Below are 21,804 nucleotides of genomic sequence, written 5' to 3' on the forward strand. Positions count from 1 at the left end.
TACTCAGAAAATTGACTGCCTATATTTGCTAATATTATCTTGTCTTATTCTTGAATTTAAGTCCTTCCCCCATCTGGAGTAGACTGTCTGTATACAGTGTGTGTTACCGCCTGAGCCACATCCTCCCAAAATTCATGTGTTGAAGCCCTAACCCTTAGAACACGACTGTACTTGGGACGTCAGGACACAGGAGACAGGTCTCAGGAGAAACCAAGCCTGCCCACACCTTGAGCTTAGACTTCCGGACTCCGGAACTGTGAGAAAAATTTCTGTCATTGGAGCCCCTAATCTGTGGAATTTTGCTCCGGCAGCCCTGGAAAAGTCATCCAGTGTGAGAGAGGGATTTTGCTTCGTTTTGCTATGGAAAAGCCACCGGATTCTAGTTCTCTTTACTGAACGGTCCCCTGCTTTGCTCACGGACGTCATGACTCTTTGGTCATATATCAAAGTCCCATATACTGTGGGCCCACTTCCAGACACCGTACTTCTTGCATCTGATCAGTCTATCCCTGAGAGGGCTCTGATGCTTACCCTCGGCAGCTTCACTACAAGTCCCGACAGCTGGTGGAGAAAGGCCTTCCACCTTTGCTTAATCTTTGAAGGGACTTTGCTATTTTTGATCCCTTCCACTGTCCTATAAAGCTTGGAATCAGCTTGCCGGGTGTCACCAGACATCACCCTGGGGTTTTCACAGCTATAGAGCTGCAGAGAAACACTATTTCGTAATTAAAGAATGCTCTCCGTGGGAAAGGACACGTCTTCCTTCCCTTTTGGCGAGGTGGCCTGCGATTCTGGTTCTGTCCGCCTGAGGGCACCACAAACCGAAAAATGCGATCCCGACAGTGGGCCTGAGGCGCTCCGCGCACGCCCGCCCGCGCGGCACACGGTGGTCCTCCGCGTGGTCCACACCGGACTGTTCGGGAGCGTAGACCCGGATTTCATGCGGAACGTCCGCGGTCGACCGAATGCTGAGGTCCATTTGGCAAAGATCCGTACGCCGGTGTGCAGTAACCAAGGAACTGAAGTAAGGATGAGAAACGTCCCGAGCATCTGTTCTTCGCGGCCCTCTTCGCCGAGAAGGCCGTCAGCGGAGAGTGGAGCAAGTTCCTCACCGACCCCTGAAGTAAAGGGACGGCGTGGGACGGCTCTGGACGTGCAGGCGGGCTTCTCCAGGCAGCAGGCCTGCTCCAGGCTGGCGAACGGGTCTGCGTGCATCTGGGGAGCAGAGGGCACCCCTGGGCTCATGGCTACAGGGTGGATGGTGTGAATGTTCGTCCCCACCCCCACCCCCACGCCCACGCCCACGCCCCCTCCGGCCCCGTCACCCTGGGAGCAAAGTCTACTTTCACTTGGGAGAAACAGGCCTGGGCTCGCCCTCACCTGCTGCAAGCGCCCCGGGGCCTTTCCCTGTCGACCGGGGAATGGCAGCGACGCCCCCCGTGCCCTAGGGGGCGAGCGTAGGGCGCGGAAGGTCGGCCGCGGCTCCCTTCAGGGACGGGGGACGGGCGCGGACCTCCAGGGCGCGCAGGACTGAGGGGCCCTTCCTCCGAGCGCCCCCCGGGGGCTCCCGCGAGCCGCGCGTGCACACACTGACCGGCATCTAGGAGCACGGAGGGTCTGCTGCGTCTCATTAGCCGAGGCGCGGCTCCCGCTCGTTGGCAGAGCCCGAGGGCGTGCGGACACCCGCACCGAGGCCCGTGCCGAGCCCGGCTCCTACCTGCGCGGGCGGAAGCGCAGCCCGTCCCAGGCGGGACGCTGTAGGGTGACAGGAGGCACCTCGGGCCCCGGGCGCGGTGCCCCTCACGCAAGGGTGAGCAGGACGAGAAGGTGTCCCCGGGTCAGCAAAAGCGAGCAGTCGGATCTGGGGCTCGGAGCAGCTCGCGGTGCCCCGCGGGGACAGGGCCGTGCACGCCCGCCGTCCCTCCCCCTCCCCGGCCCCGGGCGCCGCGTGGGCTCCGAGCCGCGCGCAGGACGCCCGGGGGAGAGGCCTCCCGAGTAAGAAGGGATAGAGGCTTCCACGGCAACCGCGTCTAGCCCGGGGTGCTTTCGGCACCACTACCTCCGTATTATCCATGACAGACAAGTATGAAAGCAACCTGTGTCCCTCAACAGATGAATAAAGAGAATGTGGTATGTACATATGATGGAATATTACTCAGCTGCAAAAAGGATGGAAATCCTCTCATTTGGAACTCCCTTGATGAACCTGACGGGTACTATGCTAATTGAATCAGCCAGAGAAAAGAAGACAGGTAGTGCACAGGATCATTTATGTGGAATCTTAACAAAAATTCTAACTCATAGAAATAGTAAAATCATGGTTTTCAGGGGCCTGGGGGCAGGGCAGGGAAGATGGGGACGAGTTGTGAAAGGGTACAAACTTTTAGTTACAAGATAAGAAAGGCTGGAAGTCCTAATGTGTAGTATGGTGACTGTAGTGTGTACTTGAATTTTGCTAAAAGAGTAAATCTTAAGAGTTGTTGTTTCCAGAAAAGAGAGTGAATATCTGAGGTGATGGATCTGTTCCTCAGTTTTTAAATATGTTTCAATTTGTCAATTATGTCTCAGTAAAGCTTTAAAAAAATGTAGAGAACGTCATCAGCGAATGCTCTGGCTGGTATAACACTATAATGCAAGGGTGAGCTTATTGTATTTGTGTGGAGTAGTTTCTAAGTTTATCAGTCCAGAGTGGCTTCTAAAGACATCCGCACAGGAGACGAACACTGCGCACAGTCTACCCAGAGCTGAGCAGACCAGCGAGGATGGCCAGCCACATGACCTCCTCAGGTGTTGCTGGCTCCTGGTGTGATGGTTTCTTGTGATCAACTTCAGAGAAGTCTTGTTTATGACAATGAAAGTGATATCTTGACATGCATACAGGAGTGGGTGTAAAAAAAGAAAGGAAGAAAGCACATTGCCAAACCAAGTAGATGTCAGTCTTCTCTAGGGTTTCAGTTCTACATTTGCTTCTGGAGCATGCCAGCCCTTCACCACTGTCTTTCTTTTCCTACTGGTGATACAGATGTGAGGGATAAGTAAAGGCAGATACTAGGTCAAGTGCAAGTGACAAGTACAGACTAGACTCAGTCATATGCTATTGAGTAGGAAAAGGATTTCCGTGTGAAATGAATTCAACCTGGATTTATACAAAGGTGGCTAGGTGTTCTAAAGGGAGATTGAAAATGGAAGGGGCAGAGAGTGGTAAGTGCATGTTCAGTAGAATCAGAAAAGTGAGGACTTAAGAAAAAGCAGGAAGGTGGGGGAGTGTTGGTCCATGTGAAACCCATCTGCCTTTGTTAACTGGCCTTCATTGAAGTTAGGCTTTTACCTTCTCACAGAGACTAGGAGACAGGCTCTATCTTCAGAGGTTGGCTGGAGCAAATAGTATTTTTGGGGGGAGCAGCCCTGAGTTTTCTCAGGCAGACACTTTGTTGGAGGGGGAGTATGACAGTTGTCCTAGAGGTGAAGACTTGAGCCCTCCTAAACTGTTAGTACTTGTTCAAGAATTTATAGATCATGGGTCACCTGGGTGGCTCAGTGGTTAAGCCTTCAGCTCCGGTCGTGATCCTGAGGTCCTGGGATCGAGTCCTGCATTGGGCTCCCTGCAGGGAGCCTGCTTCTCCCTCTGCCTGTGTCTCCGCTTCTATCTCTGTGTGTCTCTCATGAGTAAATAAATAACATCTTCAAAAAAATTTTATAGATTATATTTGAAGGTTAGTCAAGAAAGGGCTCAGAGGAGCCTGGCTAGAATTTGGTCAAGAATAGAATCTTTGTCACATTAATACTAGTGTTTTTGATGGAAGATGTAATTCCACTTCTACTTCTTGATAACTTATTGACAATAATTTGGCCTTAGGATCTCCACAGAATTTGGGAGATTACTTCTCTCTGTCCTGAGGGAGCTGTTTGTCCTGTTTCTGTCGTTTTTCCTTTAAATAATCTCCAAGAACATAAATGGTCACTTGTGTTCCTCCTGCCTAGTATCCATCCCTTTTCTCTTAGTCAAAACACCATGATATTCTCTGGTAAGGCAAGCATCAGTGGGGGAAGAGAAGTGGTTAGCCTCATTTCATTAGCTCTGGGAGGAGGGAGGCATGTGAGCCTGGCCTGCCCCATCAGAACAGCACACACCTCTAGCTGAACAGTTCTTGCAAGAGTTGGCTTGAAACCTGACTCGGGTCAGTGGTTATTTCTGAGACCTGTGGAAATGTTGAGAAGGAAGAAGCACTTTTGCCAGGATGCTCCCAGCTGTAATAACAGCAGGGCTGGAGGCTGCAGCAAGGGGATCCCACCTGGACAGGGCCTGCAGAGGAAAGGGAGGAGAGACCATCATACCAATGACATTTCTTAAGCTACTACATCCAGCCGCTTTGCATTTGTTTTATTTTGCTTTGTTTTAGTTTGTCTGGAAATACTTGCAGATATTAAAGAAAATGAAAACCATTTTAATGAGGATCCATGTACCTGCCAGGTAGTTTGTGATACGAAACATTATTAATGAAATTCAGCTCATGGGCTTTCCAGTCATGTAGGTCAACAGATCTGTTTTGTGTAAGCCAGTCTGAGTTGTGGCTGTGTCCCTGGCAACAGAGGATCTCCAGTACATATCCAATACAGCCTGTCCAAGGAGGGTCTAAAAGCAGAGTGCAAAAATACACAGTGTATCAATCACAGTTTTAGCTGCAAGTGATGGATCCTATTGAAGCCTATTTTGCATCTTTTTTAAAAAAATTAAGACTGTAGTTTGTTAGAGCAGTTTTAGGTACACAGCAAAATTGAGGGGAAGGTACTGAGATTTCCCATGTGCCCCCACCCTCACACTTGCAGCGCCTCCCCCATTACCAACATTACCCCCCCACCCCAGAGGACCAATTTGTTAGATCAATGAGCCTACTCTGATCCATCATAATCTCTGTAGTTTACGCTGAAGTTCACTCTTGGTGGTGAACATCCTGTGAGTGTGGACAAATATGGAAGGCCATTTATCCCTCATTCTGGTATCATACAGAGTAGTTTCACTTCCCTAAAAATCCTCTGTGCTCTGGTCACTCATAGCTTCCCCCTTCGCAACCCTTTACACCCACTGACCTTTTTACCATCTCCATAATTTTGCCTTTTCCAGAGTGTCATACAGTTAGAATCATACAGTGTGTACACTTTTCAGATTGGCTTCTCCTCATTAATGTGTGTTTTAGGTTCCTCCGTATATTATTGTGGCTTGATTGATAGCTTTCTTAGGAGTATGGAATAAGATCTCATTGTCTGGTGGAACTGCAGTTTATCCTTTCAGCTACTAAAGGACATCTTGGTTGCTACCAAGTTTTGGAAATTAGGCATAAAGCTGCTTGTGCAGGTTTTGTGTGGATAGAAGTTTTTAATTGTTTTGGGTAAATACCAAGGAACACGATGGCTGGATCATATGGGAAGAGTATGTTTAGTTTCATAAGAAACTGCAAAGATTCTGCACTCTTTTTTAAGCCAAGGACAGAAGGTTCCAGTGAGCCGGTTCTGATATTCTCCTGCACTTGGTTTGTCTTCACAATATGCTGTCAGGAGACTTGAAGGCCCTTTTTACTCTCACAGAGTGTTCTTTTTTGACCTATCCCTAGCAACCATACTTAGAAGCAGAAAATACTAAGCACCGCCTGGCTTTGACCTCATCTCCCTTGGACATCCATGTGTGGTCCGTGCTAGAGCCCTATCGACTGCCTAACAATGAGCTCTATGCTCTCAGGGCACTTTTTAGACCCGTCCCTCTGACACTCTCGCCCACCAGAAGGGGCTTGTCTGCAGTCACGGCACTGGGGCAGCCTGTGGTCCCATGGCTCAGTGCAGCTTCTCTTCTTCTGAGAACCTCATTTATTAGTGGTGATCCTGCCAGGTCTCCATTAGCTGAGTTTGTGCTTGCTCTCCAGTTTCCAAAACTTGAGATACATACATAGGTAGTAAAACTTAAAAAAAAAAAAAAAAAGGTTCAAGGACCGATTAACAGAAAAAAAACATAGATCATTGTTATTCTGGAGATGAGGACAATGTTACACAGTAGGACAAATTGGGGCTTCCAAAGAAGTGATAATTTTCAGTTTCTCCATCTGAGTGTTAATACATTGGTACTTTTAAAATTATTATTCTCTCAAAAATATATATTTAAACATTGATGTGTTTATGTGTAAATATCGTATACAGATAGACATACACATGTATATGTTTTATTAAGTCTGGTGTCTGTTTATGTTTAATACCAAAAAAATCTGCTTTAGCTCAAAGGTTATTTTCTCAGAATGATGCCTCTTGCTTTCATTTATTCACTCAGCAAATGTTTAATGTTCCCCTTTGCATGACATAATAGACACTGCTAGAGATAGAGCGGGGAATAAGACATGGTCCCTGTTCTTATGTTGTTACACGTTGTTATGAAATTAACACTAAAAGGTAAGGGAATACAAGAATAAACAAATATATATATATAAAAGTATTAGTACTAAAGGCTCTGATGAAAATAAATGGGGTGGTATGAGAGCAGTGAGAGCAAATAAATGGAGGGGTGAGCGGGGGTGGGAGGCAGAGTAAGGTGGACTCTAGAGTAGGATGGCCAATGAAGTCACCCCTGAGGAGGAGATATCTAAGAGGAAGCCTGAATGAGGGATGTGTAGACAATCTTGGAGACTACCATTGAGTTAAAAGGAACAACTACTGCCAGGCCTATAGGCAGAAAGGAACCTGAAGTGTTGCAGGATTAGTAAGAAGGCAGTTGTGTCTGGGATCAAGGAAGGGAGGGAGGAGGCTGGAGGGGACACCAAGAGGCGGGGGCTAGACCACAGAAAGCTTTCTGACCACCTGTGGTAGGGCTGGGGTTTAACTCTCAGACTACAGGGCACCAATCAAGGGTCTCACGCAGGGGACTGATGTGTGGGATTCATATTTGGAAAGTATCGCTCTGTCAGCTTGCAGGATACAGTCGTACTATTGAATGACCAGGTTAGGAGGAAGATGGTCAGTAAGTTGCCCAGGCAAGAGATGATGAGGTCTGGAAAAAAATAATATGTCCTCGCATATACAGATGAGTGACTAGACTGTCTTTGGAATTGCACTCAGTTGCATCAAAGCCAAACATGAGGTTGTTTCCATCATTCCCCACAATAGCAACAAGGATCACCACGCTAAGGCCCCATCGTGAGTGTGTCACTCTCCCATGAAATGTACAGAAGAAAGATTCTTGGTCACGGCCTTCCTGATCTCATACCCCAGTCTCTCCTTTTTCTACCTTCTCCATCGCTTCCTAAGAACATTCATCCTTCATTAGAACTCCAGCAAAAGCTCCCCTCCTGCCATCAGACTCATTAACCCCCTCCACTTGGGCCGCCGTCTCTAGCTCAGATCAAATGTTCAGCAATAGATAGGGATTCAGCTGTGTACCATCTGGAGCAAAGCAAATTTTAATCTGGGCCCTCTCAGGAATTTGGTTACATAATTAAGAAGTAAGAGGGCAGTTCATAGTACTGCAGAGGTGAAAAACACTGGCTCTAGATTCAAGTCATATGGCCAGAGTTTGAATTCAGACTCTGGCACAAGCTGTATGATGGTGGGCAAGCCGTTTGTCCTTCAACGCCTCCATTTCCTCACCTCTGGATTAGTGTTTACAACCCATCTTTATATTTGTTGTGACAATTAAAAAAGAAAACCCATATGAAGGGGCTGGGTGGGGGGCAGTGGTACACATGCTCAGCGAGCATGAACTATTAGTGCCATTTTAGCCAGCATACGAATTCCTTAGGAGCTTTTGATAACATGAACTTCTCTGATGAATTTTGAGCACTTTGTAGATTTTTTTTTAACTTTTCTTGCAACATTATCTCTCAGGTTCCGTTCTTATAGTGAAGAAAACTAGAGTTCAGCAGTTGCATCAAGGTCATTGAGCAGAATCCTAGGATAATGGCTCAGAAAATGCCTGTGTACTCAATACTGGCTCGCTGGGGACTTTTAATTATTACCTGAGGAACTTTTGAAAACTACTGATGTTTTAGTTATATCCTCAGATATTTTGCTGTAGTTTTTGTGACCTGGAATCCAAGCATTGATTTTTTTGAAAGCGCCTCAGGAGATCCCTAGTGAGGGACTAGAGATAAGAACCAGTGACTCATTAAAGTCCATTTTGCAGATGAGGAAATTGAGACTCTCTGTGGTACAGTGACCAGCCCAAGCTAGTTGATAATGTCAGAGACAGGGGTAGACTCTGAAGACAAGAAGGAGATAGTCTTGAAATTCTGGTAAATTAAGCAATAAAAGGAACATGTCATGATGAGAGGTATGTCTCCTAAGAGCAGAAAGGACAATGTCACTTAACTTTGTTCTATTGTGAATGTATCTATAAGGGAGCACAGAAGAAGGATTTTGGAGAAACTGGTTTGGCTGGAGGATCACAAGGCTTATTTGGAGCTGTTAAACCACTTATGCCCTGTACCCTGCAGCCTTTGCTTTCTGGGTGAATGTTCAGTGGTCATCTAAAGTTGAATTGGCATCTGAAGCCAATTTCCTGCAGAGAGAAAAAAGGAAAACCTGGTTATCAGTGCCCTTTTAGACAGATCCCTAGCTCCCACCCACTTTGGTGGTAGTTGTTTTGATGCTTTTTTCACCTCCTACTACTCTTCATGGGAATAGAGTTATATAGGACAGCATCCCAGGGGCAGGGCAGGCAGAGAAAATGAATCTAAAGCAGTTACTGTTCTCTTCTTCCCCTGATTTCTCACTCAGCATCAGTGTGCAAAGGCGATTATTCAGGGTCTCAATGCGAAGGATTTAGAATAGTGCCTCCTTCTTCAAGCTAACCTGCCATCCTAGTCCCCTCCCACTGCCAGATCTGAAATGGTCATGGTAGTCTTCTCTGTCCTGTCTGCTGTCCAGCAGTTCTCACATCCAGCCTGACTACAGTGCATGGTTCCAGAATATACCCAGTTACTTAAAACTGAAGAAGTTGGCAGAGTCACACTGTGACTGATTTGGAGGCTATTACTAATCCTAGTTTACGGTACTCTCCTCAACTGAACAAAAACTCTGTTGAAATAGTTTATCGGGTATCTGACTTGTGAAATCGTATCCACAATCTAAGATGAATGGTGCGTCTCTTTACTAGAGGAATGCTGAATTATGCAGCTTTCCCTTTTATTCATGAAGATGCATAAAGGTTTTCCATTTTTTTCATGTGGAATGATTGCTCAAGTTTTGCAGTGTCCGTTTATTGTCATCTGAGGAATAAAAGGGGGAAGGAGGGAGTGTTCAACTGGAGTTGAAGCAAACTTCAAGTCATGTTATCTGATCTTTGTAGCAATTAGGAAAGACTAATGATGAAAAGAGGGAGTCAGAATAAAATGAGAAGTAGATACTACACATGAAAAATAGTTTTAAAAACCCTCTTTTGAATGTGACAACTATTTATACTGTTCGTATGTACTTAGTAGGAGTTGAGACATTAGGGATCATTCAATCCATTGTTGTCCTATGGATGAAGAAAGCAAGACCAAGAAGTTGTATTACTTGTCCAAGATGCTAGAATTATTTCTTTTAGATAAAATTGCTTTATAATGATATTTATTTCTAGGTTGAGCATGACTTTTCTCTACCACATCTTTAAGTAAGTTCTGGTGTACCAATGAAAGAACATATTCAAAATCTCAGAAAGTAGAAATTCCCTACTTTGACTAGGCTCAGGATTCATTAATAACTCCCCTCTTTCTTACCATCAGCCTTATCCACCTTTAGACTCAAGAAACTCTAGGTAAATTTGGAATTTATCCACCTCAAAGTCTGCCCATAGTTGAGCAAAGTATTTCTCCATCCCAATTAGAAGGCCAGTTTACCAAAGGAGGTGGTAATCTGAATGAATAAAAATAATATATATATATATATATATATATATTTATTTATCTCAACTGTTCATGACTTTTATTTTTTAATTAATTAATTAATTAATTTATTTATTTATTTATTTATTTATTTATTTTTAGAGAGAGAAAAGAGACCACACATGAACGGGGGAAGGAGGAGGACTAGAGAGAGAATCTCAAGCAGACTCTCTGGGGCTCAATGCAGAGCCCAACTCGGGGCTCAATCTCATGATCCTAGATCATTACCTGAGCTGAAATCAAGAGTTGGATGCTTAACTAAGCCATCCAGGCACCCCAACTTTTCATGACTTTTTTTTTTTCATGATTTTTAAAGGCTCCTTCATGCAGCTTCCAGTCTAGAGTAATCCCCATTTTTCTGACTTCTGCCATTGTGTGTTCATAGATAAGCTTTCCATGATTTGAGAATGGAACCTTACAGTTTTACTCTTTTGTGCTTAGCTTTTTAAAATCTATATTAGGGACACCTGAGTGGCTCAGTAGGTGAAGGGTTTGCCTTCAGCTCAGGTATGACCTCATGGTCCTGAGATCGAGCCCCATATCAGGCTCCCTGCTCAGCAGGGAGTCTGTCTCTCCCTCTCCATTTGCCTCTCCCCCAGCAGGTGCTCCCTCCCTCTCTCTCTCTCTCTCTCGTAAAAATAAATAAAATCTTTTTAAAAAATAAAGTCTATATTTTGTTTGTGAAATCCATCTGTGTTGTAATGTATCAGTCTTTGGGATTTTTTATTGCTATATGTAATATTCAGTTGTATTGTTTTATCATGTTCTGTTTACCCATTGAATTGTTGAGGGACCTTTGGAAAGTTTCTAGAACTTTGAGATATGAATTAAAGCATGTATAAACAGAAACAGGCCTCATTTCTGTTGAATCTATACTTAGGAATGATACTCCTCAGCCTTTTTGTTTGTCTTTCATTATCAAGTTTTTTTGTTTGTTTTTAAGCCCTGGATCATAACCTAACTTTTCTAAGTTGCCCAATGAACCATAACAATGTATCTGTCTTTAGCTGTGATAGATATTCCAAGGTGGAAGATTTCACAGCTTAAAATGGAACACCAGGAGGGTAGTACTGTCTTCCATGGTTCATTCCTCACAGCACTTCATAACCTCTTTCACTCTCGGGTTTTTACTGGAACCCTTCTCTTCTGCCTTGATTAACTCCTTTTTATTCTATGAGGCTTTGCTCAGGTCTTGCCTTTCTTGACCATTCTGAATTGGATGCCTCTTTTCCTTATTCCCACTGTCCTCTGTGCATAACAGATCATTCATGTCTTTCTTAGCCCCATGTCCTTGATCTGAAATGATCTGTGTGGACAGCAGCCTCTTCTGATAGGCTTTAGGTGCTACAGAGGAGTCTGTTCATTATTGCATCCCCATGGCTTAGTGCGATTCCTGGCCCAATGTCCATGCTCCATCCATAATGACATTGTTCTTCTGACGTCTGGTTGATATTTCAATAATGAAACCTTCATTTAAATTACCTGGTTTAGGGGACGCCTGGGTGACTCAGTGGTTGAGCATCTGCCTTTGGCTCAGGGCATGATCCCAGGGTCCTGGGATCGAATCTTGCATCAGGCTCCTAGCGGGGAATCTGCTTGTCCCTCTGCTTCTGTCTTTGCCTTTCTCTCTGTGTCTCTCATAAATAAATAAATAAAATCTTAAAAAATAAAATAAAATAAATCACCTGGTTCAAAGGAAATCCTCTGGGTTTGAAAAAGTCCCAAAACAATTTAAAAGGCAAACTTCCCATGGCTTTATGATCTCCTCTTTTTAATTCAGCCTTTTTCTTTTTGCTTCATGGAGTTAGTGTCTGAAAAATGCTCTTAAACAAGAGTTCTATGTTGGAAACATGTTATTCACCCAAGCTAGCAAGTACTCTGGTTTAATACGCAGGTGCTGGAGGCACACTGCCAGACCACACTGGGCGGGGAATTAGGTTATCCCTCTGCTTCCATTTCCTCCTGGGAAACATAGGATGATTCGCAACTCTCTCCCATGGGTGAATGTCGGGAGTTACTGAGCAATCCATGAAGTGTTTAGAAGACACATTGAGTGCCCAGAATATGCTGGCTTCTGTTATTAAACAAAATAAAATGGTTTTTCTTTTTCCCTACTAGAAGATCACAGAAATCTCACAACTCAAGTTGAATATATACTTTGGGAAATTCCTATCTTCTCAACTTAAAGGAATATTAACATTTTTGGAGCCAAAATCAGACACTGGTTTGATGAGTGGAAACATAACTGGTGGCACTGGGACATAGTATTTGAATTGAGAGCCGTTTTGGCAATCCTACAAATAAACAGATAAACAAGATCTCCATGTAACTACATTTCAAAAAAAATTTTTTTAAGATTTTATTTATTTATTCATGAGAGACACACACAGAGAGAGAGAGAGGCAGAGACACAGGCAGAGGGAGAAGCAGGCTCCATGCAAGGAGCCCGACATGGGACTCAATCCCAGGTCTCTAGGATCTTCAGCCCTGGACTGAAGGCGGCGCTAAACTGCCAAGCCACCCGGGCTGCCCCCAAATTTTCTTTTTAAAAAATTTTAAATGCAAGTGAAATGACTGTTATTGATTCTCAAGTGAGGACTGCAAATATCGCACAAATAAAAAAAGCATCTGGGCTCCACGCATTATTTTCTGATATAGTTGGAGAATTAATGATAAGGATGAAGGGCTGGACTTGTTTTTCAAAAACTGATGCCATTTATCTTAATTCTGGTACTTCTGATAAGAACTTCCTCTAGAACCAGGAAACCTCGCAAGTATGAAATAATCTAAAAGGAGGGGGTAAAGAAGGAAGTAACTGACCAAAGCGAAAAAGAGGAACACTAAAGCAGGTTTAAGCAGAAGGATAGAAAAGAGTTTGGCTTAACTGTCTCAAGGTAAGTGAGAAGCGATTTAAGGTGTGTGGCTAATGAAAAACTGTAGGGAACAAGTCCATTTTAAATAATGACCTTGACCTTTTTCATGTTACTAGACAAGTTTTAGGTGGCCATAGGTTGCAATAGGAGGAAAAATCAGTTTACAAACTAAGGGTGATGTTAACCTATCCTTACCAGTATGTATGCTTATTTGTAGAAGATTAGCCTTTGCTACTACTGTCTTGTTTCCAAACAGAAGAGCAATATTCTGCTTTTGAAGATTACAGACGTCTATCAACCATTTGTGATTTTAAGACAAATGAGAATTGTTAGGTAGCCTGTTGGAACCGTTTTCCAAAACAGGAACAGCCTTCTTGCAGATTGGGCAAAATGAGACTTATTTGAAGTTAAGCTGGCTTTGAAAGGCTCTCTTTTAACATATAGTCTTCTTTCCAGTAAGTCTTTCCATTTTACCTCTCAGAGTTTTTCCTATTGTTTTGTAGAAAAGAAAAAGGATACATTTCTTCTTCTCTAAAAAGTCTTCTTGTGTTTATCTCAGTAAGTACTTCTTTGACAGTTTTTTTTAAAAGATTTTATTTATTTATTCATGAGACACAGAGAGAGAGAGAGAGAGAGAAAGAGAGAGAGAGAGAGAGGCAGAGACACAGGCAGAGGGAGAAGCAGGCTCCATGCAGGGAGCCTGATGCGGGACTCGATCCCGGGACTCCAGGATCATGCCCTGGGCCAAAGGCAGGCACCAAAACGCTGAGCCACCCAGGGATCCCCAACAGACAGTTTTAATATTTGGCATGTTTTGGAATATCTACATAGAACATAGATGATAACAATAAATTCTCGTCTTGGAAATTGAGAGGGCAATTTATTATCTAATCCTTAGCAATAGTTCACCTCCCCCACTTTTGTTGCAAGCTTAGCTTTTTAAAAAGGTGACTAAGTGTAATCTATATTTGAAATTCAGTTCAAATATGCTACCAAATTTTTGCTTAAATGAGTAATCACTTATACCATAAAAAAATCTTACATAAAATCAGTTCTTACCTGTTTTAGAAAGGAAATGAGGTACTAATGGTTAAAGTTATTTGCCAAATACTTACCTTTGGACACAGCATTATGTCTGGTCTTTATAAAAGAGGGAACCTACAGAGGTTCCAAAGAATTTAAAAGGTGTCTAGATCTGGGATATCTGTCCATATAGATTTATCGAATACATTTTATAAAAGTTAACTCAATTTTATATGTAATTTGGTATAATTGTGTGAAATGCCAAACTGAAATTTTTCACATTGATGCATTCCAACCTTGAACAAATTTACTATCTTGTGTGAAAACTCACCGAATGCAGGGCTCACCTTACTGGGGTTTCTTTTTCCCTGTTTATTGTTACTACTGTTATCCTAATGCTGTTTGCTCCATTCACTAACAAATATTTAAGAAAGTAGCTCTTCTGTGTCTAGTACTGGTTTTGGTAATATAAAGATAAATAAGAACTCCAGCTCTCAAGAACCTCAGAGCAAAATGAGCTATGAAAATTTAGCAATAGATGTTCTCGATAGTCATTTATAGAAATTTGGGTAAGAATAGTATTTGGGGGCAAATTTTACTTGAATCCTGATTCAGTCACTTGTTAGTTATTCAGGAAATTAAATTCTTTAATCTTCTCCTTACTCTTCTGTAAAATGGGCATAACAATAGTATCTACTTCATATGGCATCTGTAGGATCAAATGAGAAAATCTATGTAAAAGTGTTTAGAAGCTGATCCAAAATAAGCTTTTAACTAAATATTATCAACAGTGACATTCAATAGATGATAGTCATCCCACAAGTACTGTTAACAATATTGGATGACTATAGTTAACACTGTATTGTAAATTTGAAAGTTGCTAAGAGAGTAGATCTTATTATTATGAGATGAAAAAATCTGTAACTATGTGAGGTGATGGTCATCAACTAAATTTAGTGTGGGGATCATTTAACAATATGTATTCATATATCAAATCATCAGGCTGTGTACCTTGAACCTATACAATGTTGTGTATCAGTTATGTATCTCAATAAAACTACAAACAGCAACAGTTAAAATCATATTAGTTGTAACTATTTCTGTGTCTAGGCTGAAAACATACAGTAATAATGTTTTGTTGATAAAATCATAGTACAATGCTCAGTCTGATTGAATACTTTTCATTTATCTCCTCTTTGCCATTTTAAAGTTTTGGCAGAAAACATTCTGAAATTATCTTAAGTGAAAAGTTGTTTTCTAGAAGTTGTGAGAACACTAGTGATCGAAAGCCTTTCAAAGTTTGTTTTAGATATTTTTTTTGTAAGTCAAAGAAGTCTTTCTTCTTTTAAATATCAACTGTGCCCTTTAGGGCACCTAGGTGGCTCTCAGTTGGTTAAGTGTCTGCATTCGGCTCAGGTCATGATCCTGGGGTCCTGGGATCGAGCCGCATGTTGGGAATCCCTACTCAGCAGAGAGTCTGCTTCTCCCTCTCCCTCTGCCCCTCACCCCTGCTTGTGGTGTCTCTTGCTCTCTCCCTCTCCCCACTCTCTCTCTCAAATAAATAAACAAAATCTTAAAACAAAAAAATCTATACCCTTTAGAAGACATGTATTAAGTTTTAAAAAACTTAAGCAATTAGATGCTGAGACTTGGAGTCATTTGTTTCTTGAGTCACTTATTTAATAAATATCAATTGAATTTCTTTTCTGCTCTAGGTACTATCCTATTATCTAGGAATATAAAGATGAAAAGACCTGATCCCTGCCCACCATTTACCCAGGTAGGAAGACACACAATTCCTTGTCATGTAGGCTGTCATACTGTAATAGAGAATGGACTCATTCATAGGCCATACAGGTGAAGGAGTGATTAAGGAAAAGGCCTCACAGAGGAGGCAATTAAGTAATGAAAATCACTGCACAGGTATACCCTTGTCCCTTCCTCCTGTTGCATTCAGAGCATTGTCCCTCACTTGAAAATGCTTGGCCTTATTGTCAAAAGCCATGTTGAAATCTAATTGATAAGACCACTCAGGCTTAAGCAGATAGAAGTTCTTCTCTTTTTCTCTCCTCACAACAGCTAGTACTGTATTCTGTTTTGAGGCAGAAACTCACCAAATGCTTGTGCTTAATAAATTGGTACGTATTGGCAGATTTCCCTATTATATTGTGTAGTAAATATGCAATTAATATATTTTTTTAATTTATAGGAACCATCTGGATGGCAGATCGTTCAACCATCTCTTTCTTGAGTTGTCTGCTCTGCCATTATCTTCCACTCATTTCTGCTTCATTGTGTGATTCACTGAAAGAAAGTGGAGTAGAATCAATTAAAGTCCCCCCTGACACGGTGCAATTATCCATTAACGGTTGTAATGTGGAAAAGATCGCATACAATGAGAAGGATCTTCCAAGGCTAAGTGTACTCAATCTCTCCTCTAATTGTATCAGGACTTTGCCAGATAATGTTCTTTTACCTCTGAAAAATAAATGCCTAAAAGAGCTTCCAAGATTACTTTTAAACTATACCCTGCAAGGAATTACATTGGTCTGCGCCTGTGAATTCATTGAGGGCTCTGCCATACGGCTGAACAACACTGCCTGTGTAGAAATGTTGAAAAGCTGTGGAAACACATCAGTGACCACTTCTATAGGAATTTGCCTTCTTTTCCTTTTGTTGATTTGTGGAATTGGGTGTATTTGGCGCTGGAAGCACCGTGACCTGGTGCAATTTACCTTACCAAGGTTCTTGCAAAGGAGGAGCAGCAGGAAAAAAAACTATACTAAAACACTCTCAAGTCCCCTTGCTGTCAGCTCAAGACATAAAATCTCAGTTCAGACCCAAGACTACAAATCTTCTGGGAGAGGGACTAACTCACATGACAACTATGAGAATGTGGAAAGTGGTGCTCCCAAAGCTAAGGAAGAAACCAATAACGAACTATATGAGAACACTCGGCCGACCAGTTTCGAGGAGCACATCTATGGAAATGAGATGCTGTTTCAATATTGTAACTTCCAGAAGCCTAGTACTCCCGAAGTCCCTCAAGATGAAGACATATATATTCTTCCAGATTCATAACAACTTTTGAAAATACTGGGTTTAGTTATTAGAGGATAAACATTCACTGGGACTTCCATTGTACTAATGTCCTTCAGATGAAACTCAGTGATCTTTCATCTGTCTCCACCCTCCTGAACCTTCTCTCTGTGTATCACTGTGGATTAATTCCAGATATCCTCTTTGCTCACCTTTCCCTAGATTAACTCTGTTTTATGTTACATTGATTCTTCCTTCTAAATGTTCCATTATTTTCTTCCTCTTATTTCTAGCTCTATCATCTCCTTCTGGCTCAAGATCTTTGTCAGTCTTCTAACTAGTCTTTCTGGCTCTAGTTTCTACACATTCAGTCAGTTCCCATGATGCTGCCAAATTTGTCTTCAGAAAATACTCCCAAATGCCACAACAACCCTTTGCTTAACACCTCTTAGTGATCCTTTTTACAAAAGATATACTGTTTATAATTTTAACTCCAGAATTTACAATTTCCCACAGTTGGTTCCATTTTACTTTTCCAGTGACTTCTACTAATTTCTCACTACTCTGCTTTCATCTGAATACCTGCCAGACTCATCCCTCATCCTTAGCTTTGCTTGTCTGCCCTCTTTCAAGCCTGCCTCAGATGCAACTTCTTCCCCAAGTCTTCTGAATTATTCCAAACTTATCTTTCCCTTTTCCTTTTCTGATTTCCTGTAGATTTTGCTGCCTATTTAATTGTCTGCATTTAAACATATGAATGTTTTCTATAGCATTTTATGATTTGCTCTCATATGAGAATGTCTTAAATTCCTTAGTAAATAGTAAGGAATTGCCTCATATTCATATTTTAGTGCTCCACTCTTTAGACCATCGTATGAGGCATTTGGTATTGTTCAATTGACAAGGAATTAAATTGTACATTTTTTCACTAGTTTTGAGAAAAATCTAATAAATTCATCCATTCAAGAAATATTTTTTGAGTACCTTCTGTCTCCTTTTACTGTACATGGCAGGAGTAAAACAGCAAAAAGTAAGGCATGGGCCTTGAACACATATTGTCTAGCAGGAAAGAAAAGGCAATAAATAAATCCTGTGCTGCTTCTTAAGTGATGATATCTTACCCCTGAACTCAGCCTTTTTTAATGTGCTGCTCTGAATCTCTCAGGCTGAGGCTCTGCAAACCACAGTTTTTCCTTTGCCAAGTGGATCCATATTAGGTTCTCTGTTCATAGGGAGCAGTGTGGAAGACTGGTAGGCAGTAGAATCAAAAGGGGCTTGCTCTTTTTCTCTCTCCTTATTGTCCCAGCAGGTAACCATTGCCATGGAATTGACTACAGCATCACCAATTGTTGGCAGTTTCTAGTTTCTTTCATTCCCAGAACCGACTTGGATGCCCCCAGTCTGAGGTAGCAGTACCAGCCAGGTAACTCCTTCTCCTTGGAATCTGTAAAGCAGCTCCTCAGCCTCCTCTGAGGCTCTGAGGTATGGGCAGTGTTGAATGGGACAGTCAGAGCTCCAGATCCCAGCCCCAGGTGTGGAGCCATCTCCTGTACTAGCTCTGCGGCACCTCAGTGTCCTCTTTTCATCTTCCCAAACAAGTCCTTTTTGCTAATTCTCTACATTAAATTCTCCCTGTTAAAACAAACTGGTATGGTTACTATTTCCCCAGGCGGACTCCAATATACAAATAAAAATGATTGAGTAGGTGCTTTGAAGAAAAAAAAAACTTTCTGTTTTTGAGAGCAAGGGGCTTGGGTAGGAAGAATTCTAATAAGATGATCCAAAGAGGCCTCTCTAAGGACACACTTAGCCTGGGACTTGAGAGTGAAGGAGTTAACCATGCAAATGTGAGATGGGCAGGAATGGGACCAGCATATGAAAATCTTTCGCATTTAATTGACACTATGGTGGCTGAAGTGCAGCTCTAGTCTCTGGAGAAACAGCCACAGAAATTATGGATGGACTCAGTAAGTGTGTTTGGTAAGGGAGAGTTAAGATTGTGAGGTTATGGGAAACAGAAATCTAGAAGAGCCACCTTATTTCTGGCTGGAGCTTCAGGGGCAATTATGAAACATTTCAATGAGATGAGGAAGACTTAGTGAGAAAACAGTTTTGGAGGCTTCCAAATGTACACCTTCCTTAATTTCAAATAATGCGGACATTGAATTGAGGCATTTGAGGGGTAGCATACTAGGCTGATAGTCCCCTCAGAGATCCATGTTCTTTCTCCATTTCCTGTCATCTTTAGTGCTGTAACTTTCATCCTCATTTGTATTATCTCATGATCACCAAGTGATTGTGGAATGTGCAAACCTTATGCCTGTGTTCCAGTCCTGAAGAAGGATGAAAGGAAAAGACAACATCAGGAAATACCTATTTATACATCATTGGCCAGAACTGTTACACAGATCCATGGATACCACCAAGTATCAGAGTGGTTGGGAAATTGAATTGTGACTTTTGATGGTCTCCTAGGAAAGGAGGCAAGGGAAAACGGCAGTTGTAAATTGAATTTAGGTTAATTAAACTACTACCGAAGGGGCAAAATCAATTTTAGACGTGTTTATTCTGATGAGTCCTGAGACTCAGGTAGAAATACCTAGTTTCAGGGGTATGTACACATTTGGATTTTGCAGAAGAGCTCCCAACTGGATATGTACTTTTGAGAGCCATTTAGGTGGCATCTACAGGAGCAGGGATTTATGGGCTCAGCTAGAGCAAAGAGTAGAGGACCAAGGGAAAAAGAAGGAGAGGAATCCAGAAGTCCCCCCTCAGACTGCGGTATTTCAATGCTAGATCAATGAGGAGACTCTAGCAAAGGAGACTGAGAAAGAGTGGCCATTGGGGAATGCCGCAGATTCCTAGCTCTAAGAATGTTGGTTGGTATTGTGAAACATGATATATTGACACATCCATTATAGTTCATTTTCCAGAGATAGGATGAATATTTGTTTTTTGTTTTTTTAGGATGAATATTTGATACTTGTGTATTCTCTTTGGCCAGAAAAGATGGTAAAGTCTGTGTAAAAGTATTTAATCCATGATCCCACCCAGTTCCTATCTTGACTTCTTTTTTAAGCTAATTGTAAGTTTCTTATTAGTCGAGAACCTCTTCCTACTCTCCTTCCTAGCAGTTCTTGATGGAGGTGGGCAAAGGGGAATAGAAGAGTTTGTCATTCGCTTCCTCTTTTTACTGTCCATAACTCCATTCTTTGTCTTCTCTCTGGTTTTGATTCCCTCTTCTCTTCCTCATCCTCTCATTTCCCGTTCCTCCCTCACTTCTCCACATCACCCCCCAACTCTGCCTTCTTCTTCTCTCTTCCTCTGAGTCCTTCAAATTTTTATTTGCTACCTGCATCCTTGATTACAGTATTTCTCTGCCTTCTTTAAAACCCCAAAAGTAAAAATGTCCTTGAGAGGTAAAGATAATAAAAATCTGTCTGCATCTTCTGAGAGCAACAGTTTGTATTTGTGTTATAATATTAGCAAAAGTGACCACTTACACCACAATTAAAAGAGGAAGGATGTCAGAGATGAGGGAAAGGAGACAGGACCATCAAATGTAATGAGGGTAGCTTTGCTTCATACTCCCAGAAATGTAGGCGTGTTCGCATCCTGTGACTTAGAGCTAATCTCTGAAGGACTCCATGGCCAACATCCAGCAACAGCGAGCACCTGGCTTCTTCGGCTTGCTCTCAGCCCTCAGCTTGAAACATTTCACTTCACATACTTTATGAGTTTTCATCAATGAGTGGCAAGCTATTGAACAATATTAAAATGGTATTTTAACTCACGTTTTACTTTAGCTGCTGGGAGAACAATAAATATATCAGAAAATCACCTTGGCTACTTTTGTTACTGTTAAGACATGAGGACCTCAAAGCAGAACAAGGGAAAAAGGAGACACTGCTTCTATTTTTGAGGTCCAAGAGTCACTGACCTTAGTTAAAGTATTATGTACTAGATTATAATCATCATCAGTTTTCTCTGCTCTGGAGTCAATAAGAAGCTTCCAGGTAGAAGGAGGCTCCCTAAAGACATCAGAAGACTGTTTGGAATTTAAAAATACTGTTTGCGGAAACTAAGCTCTACTGTCCCAAGAAGTGAATGAAGTATGGTCACTTAATCGGATGTTAGCATCAGAGTGGTGCTCACCTCATATAATCTTCTGAAAGAGTTTGTATAGAATTGGTATTTCTTCCTTAAGTGTTTGTATTAGTGAGGCTCTATGGGCCTGGAATTTTCTTTGTGAGAAGATTCAAAAATACAAATTCAATTTCTCTAATTGAGATAGGAATATTAAATTGTCTATTCTTGAATGACCTCTGGTAGTTGATCTTTCAGGAAATTTGTCCATTTCTTCCAAGTTGTTGAATTTATTAGTGTAAAATTATTCATAACCTTCCCTTATTATCTCCTTAATATATGCATATAATGATATCACTTCTCTCATTCTTCATTTTGGTAATTTTTGTCTTTTCTATCTTTTCAAAAGATTTCACTGATTTTCTTTATTGTTTGTAAGTTTTATATTTCATTGATTGCCACTCTTTATATATTTTTTTCTGCTTAATTATCTTTGGTAAGCTCTAGTTTCTTTTTATTAAAGGTTTTATTTATTTACTCATGAGAGACATAGAGAGAGAGAGAGGCAGAGATACAGGCAGAGGGAGGAGCAGGCTTCATGCAGGGAGCCCAATGCGGAACTTGAACCTGGGACTCCAGGATGACGCCCTGAGCCAAAGGCAGACACCCAAATGCTGGGCCACCCAGGCGTCCCTCTATCTAGTTTCTTAAAGTGAAGCTGATTTATAATTTAAATTCACTGTGGTGAGAGAACAAATTTTATATGATTTGAATTTAGATTTGAAAATTGTTCTGTGGTCTATAATAGGGTTTGTCTTGGAAAGTGTTTCATGTGAACTTGAAAAGAATGTGTGTTCTGCTATCGAGTGTAGTATGCTATAAAT

The 21,804-nt window shown here is 41.8% G+C and overlaps 1 protein-coding gene across 5 annotated transcripts; it reads left to right on the top strand.

The window, feature by feature from the left end:
* Positions 1-1,330: 1,330 nt before the first annotated feature.
* GAPT (GRB2 binding adaptor protein, transmembrane) lies at positions 1,331-21,246 on the top strand. Of its 5 annotated transcripts, none has more exons than XM_025447526.3 (4): positions 1,331-2,130; positions 13,276-13,330; positions 15,511-15,575; positions 16,005-21,246. In XM_025447526.3, the coding sequence occupies exon 4, from the start codon at positions 16,016-16,018 to the stop codon at positions 16,874-16,876; it is 861 nt and encodes a 286-aa protein (XP_025303311.1). In that variant the 5' UTR covers positions 1,331-2,130; positions 13,276-13,330; positions 15,511-15,575; positions 16,005-16,015; the 3' UTR covers positions 16,877-21,246. The 5 variants fall into 5 exon arrangements, with proteins under 5 accessions (XP_025303311.1, XP_025303313.1, XP_025303310.1 ...); XM_025447525.3 differs by lacking the exon at positions 1,331-2,130 and adding an exon at positions 6,848-12,793; XM_025447528.3 differs by lacking the exon at positions 13,276-13,330.
* Positions 21,247-21,804: the final 558 nt, after the last annotated feature.

Source organism: Canis lupus, chromosome 2 (genome assembly GCF_003254725.2).
Source record: "Canis lupus dingo isolate Sandy chromosome 2, ASM325472v2, whole genome shotgun sequence".
In the NCBI taxonomy this organism is placed as follows: domain Eukaryota; kingdom Metazoa; phylum Chordata; class Mammalia; order Carnivora; family Canidae; genus Canis; species Canis lupus.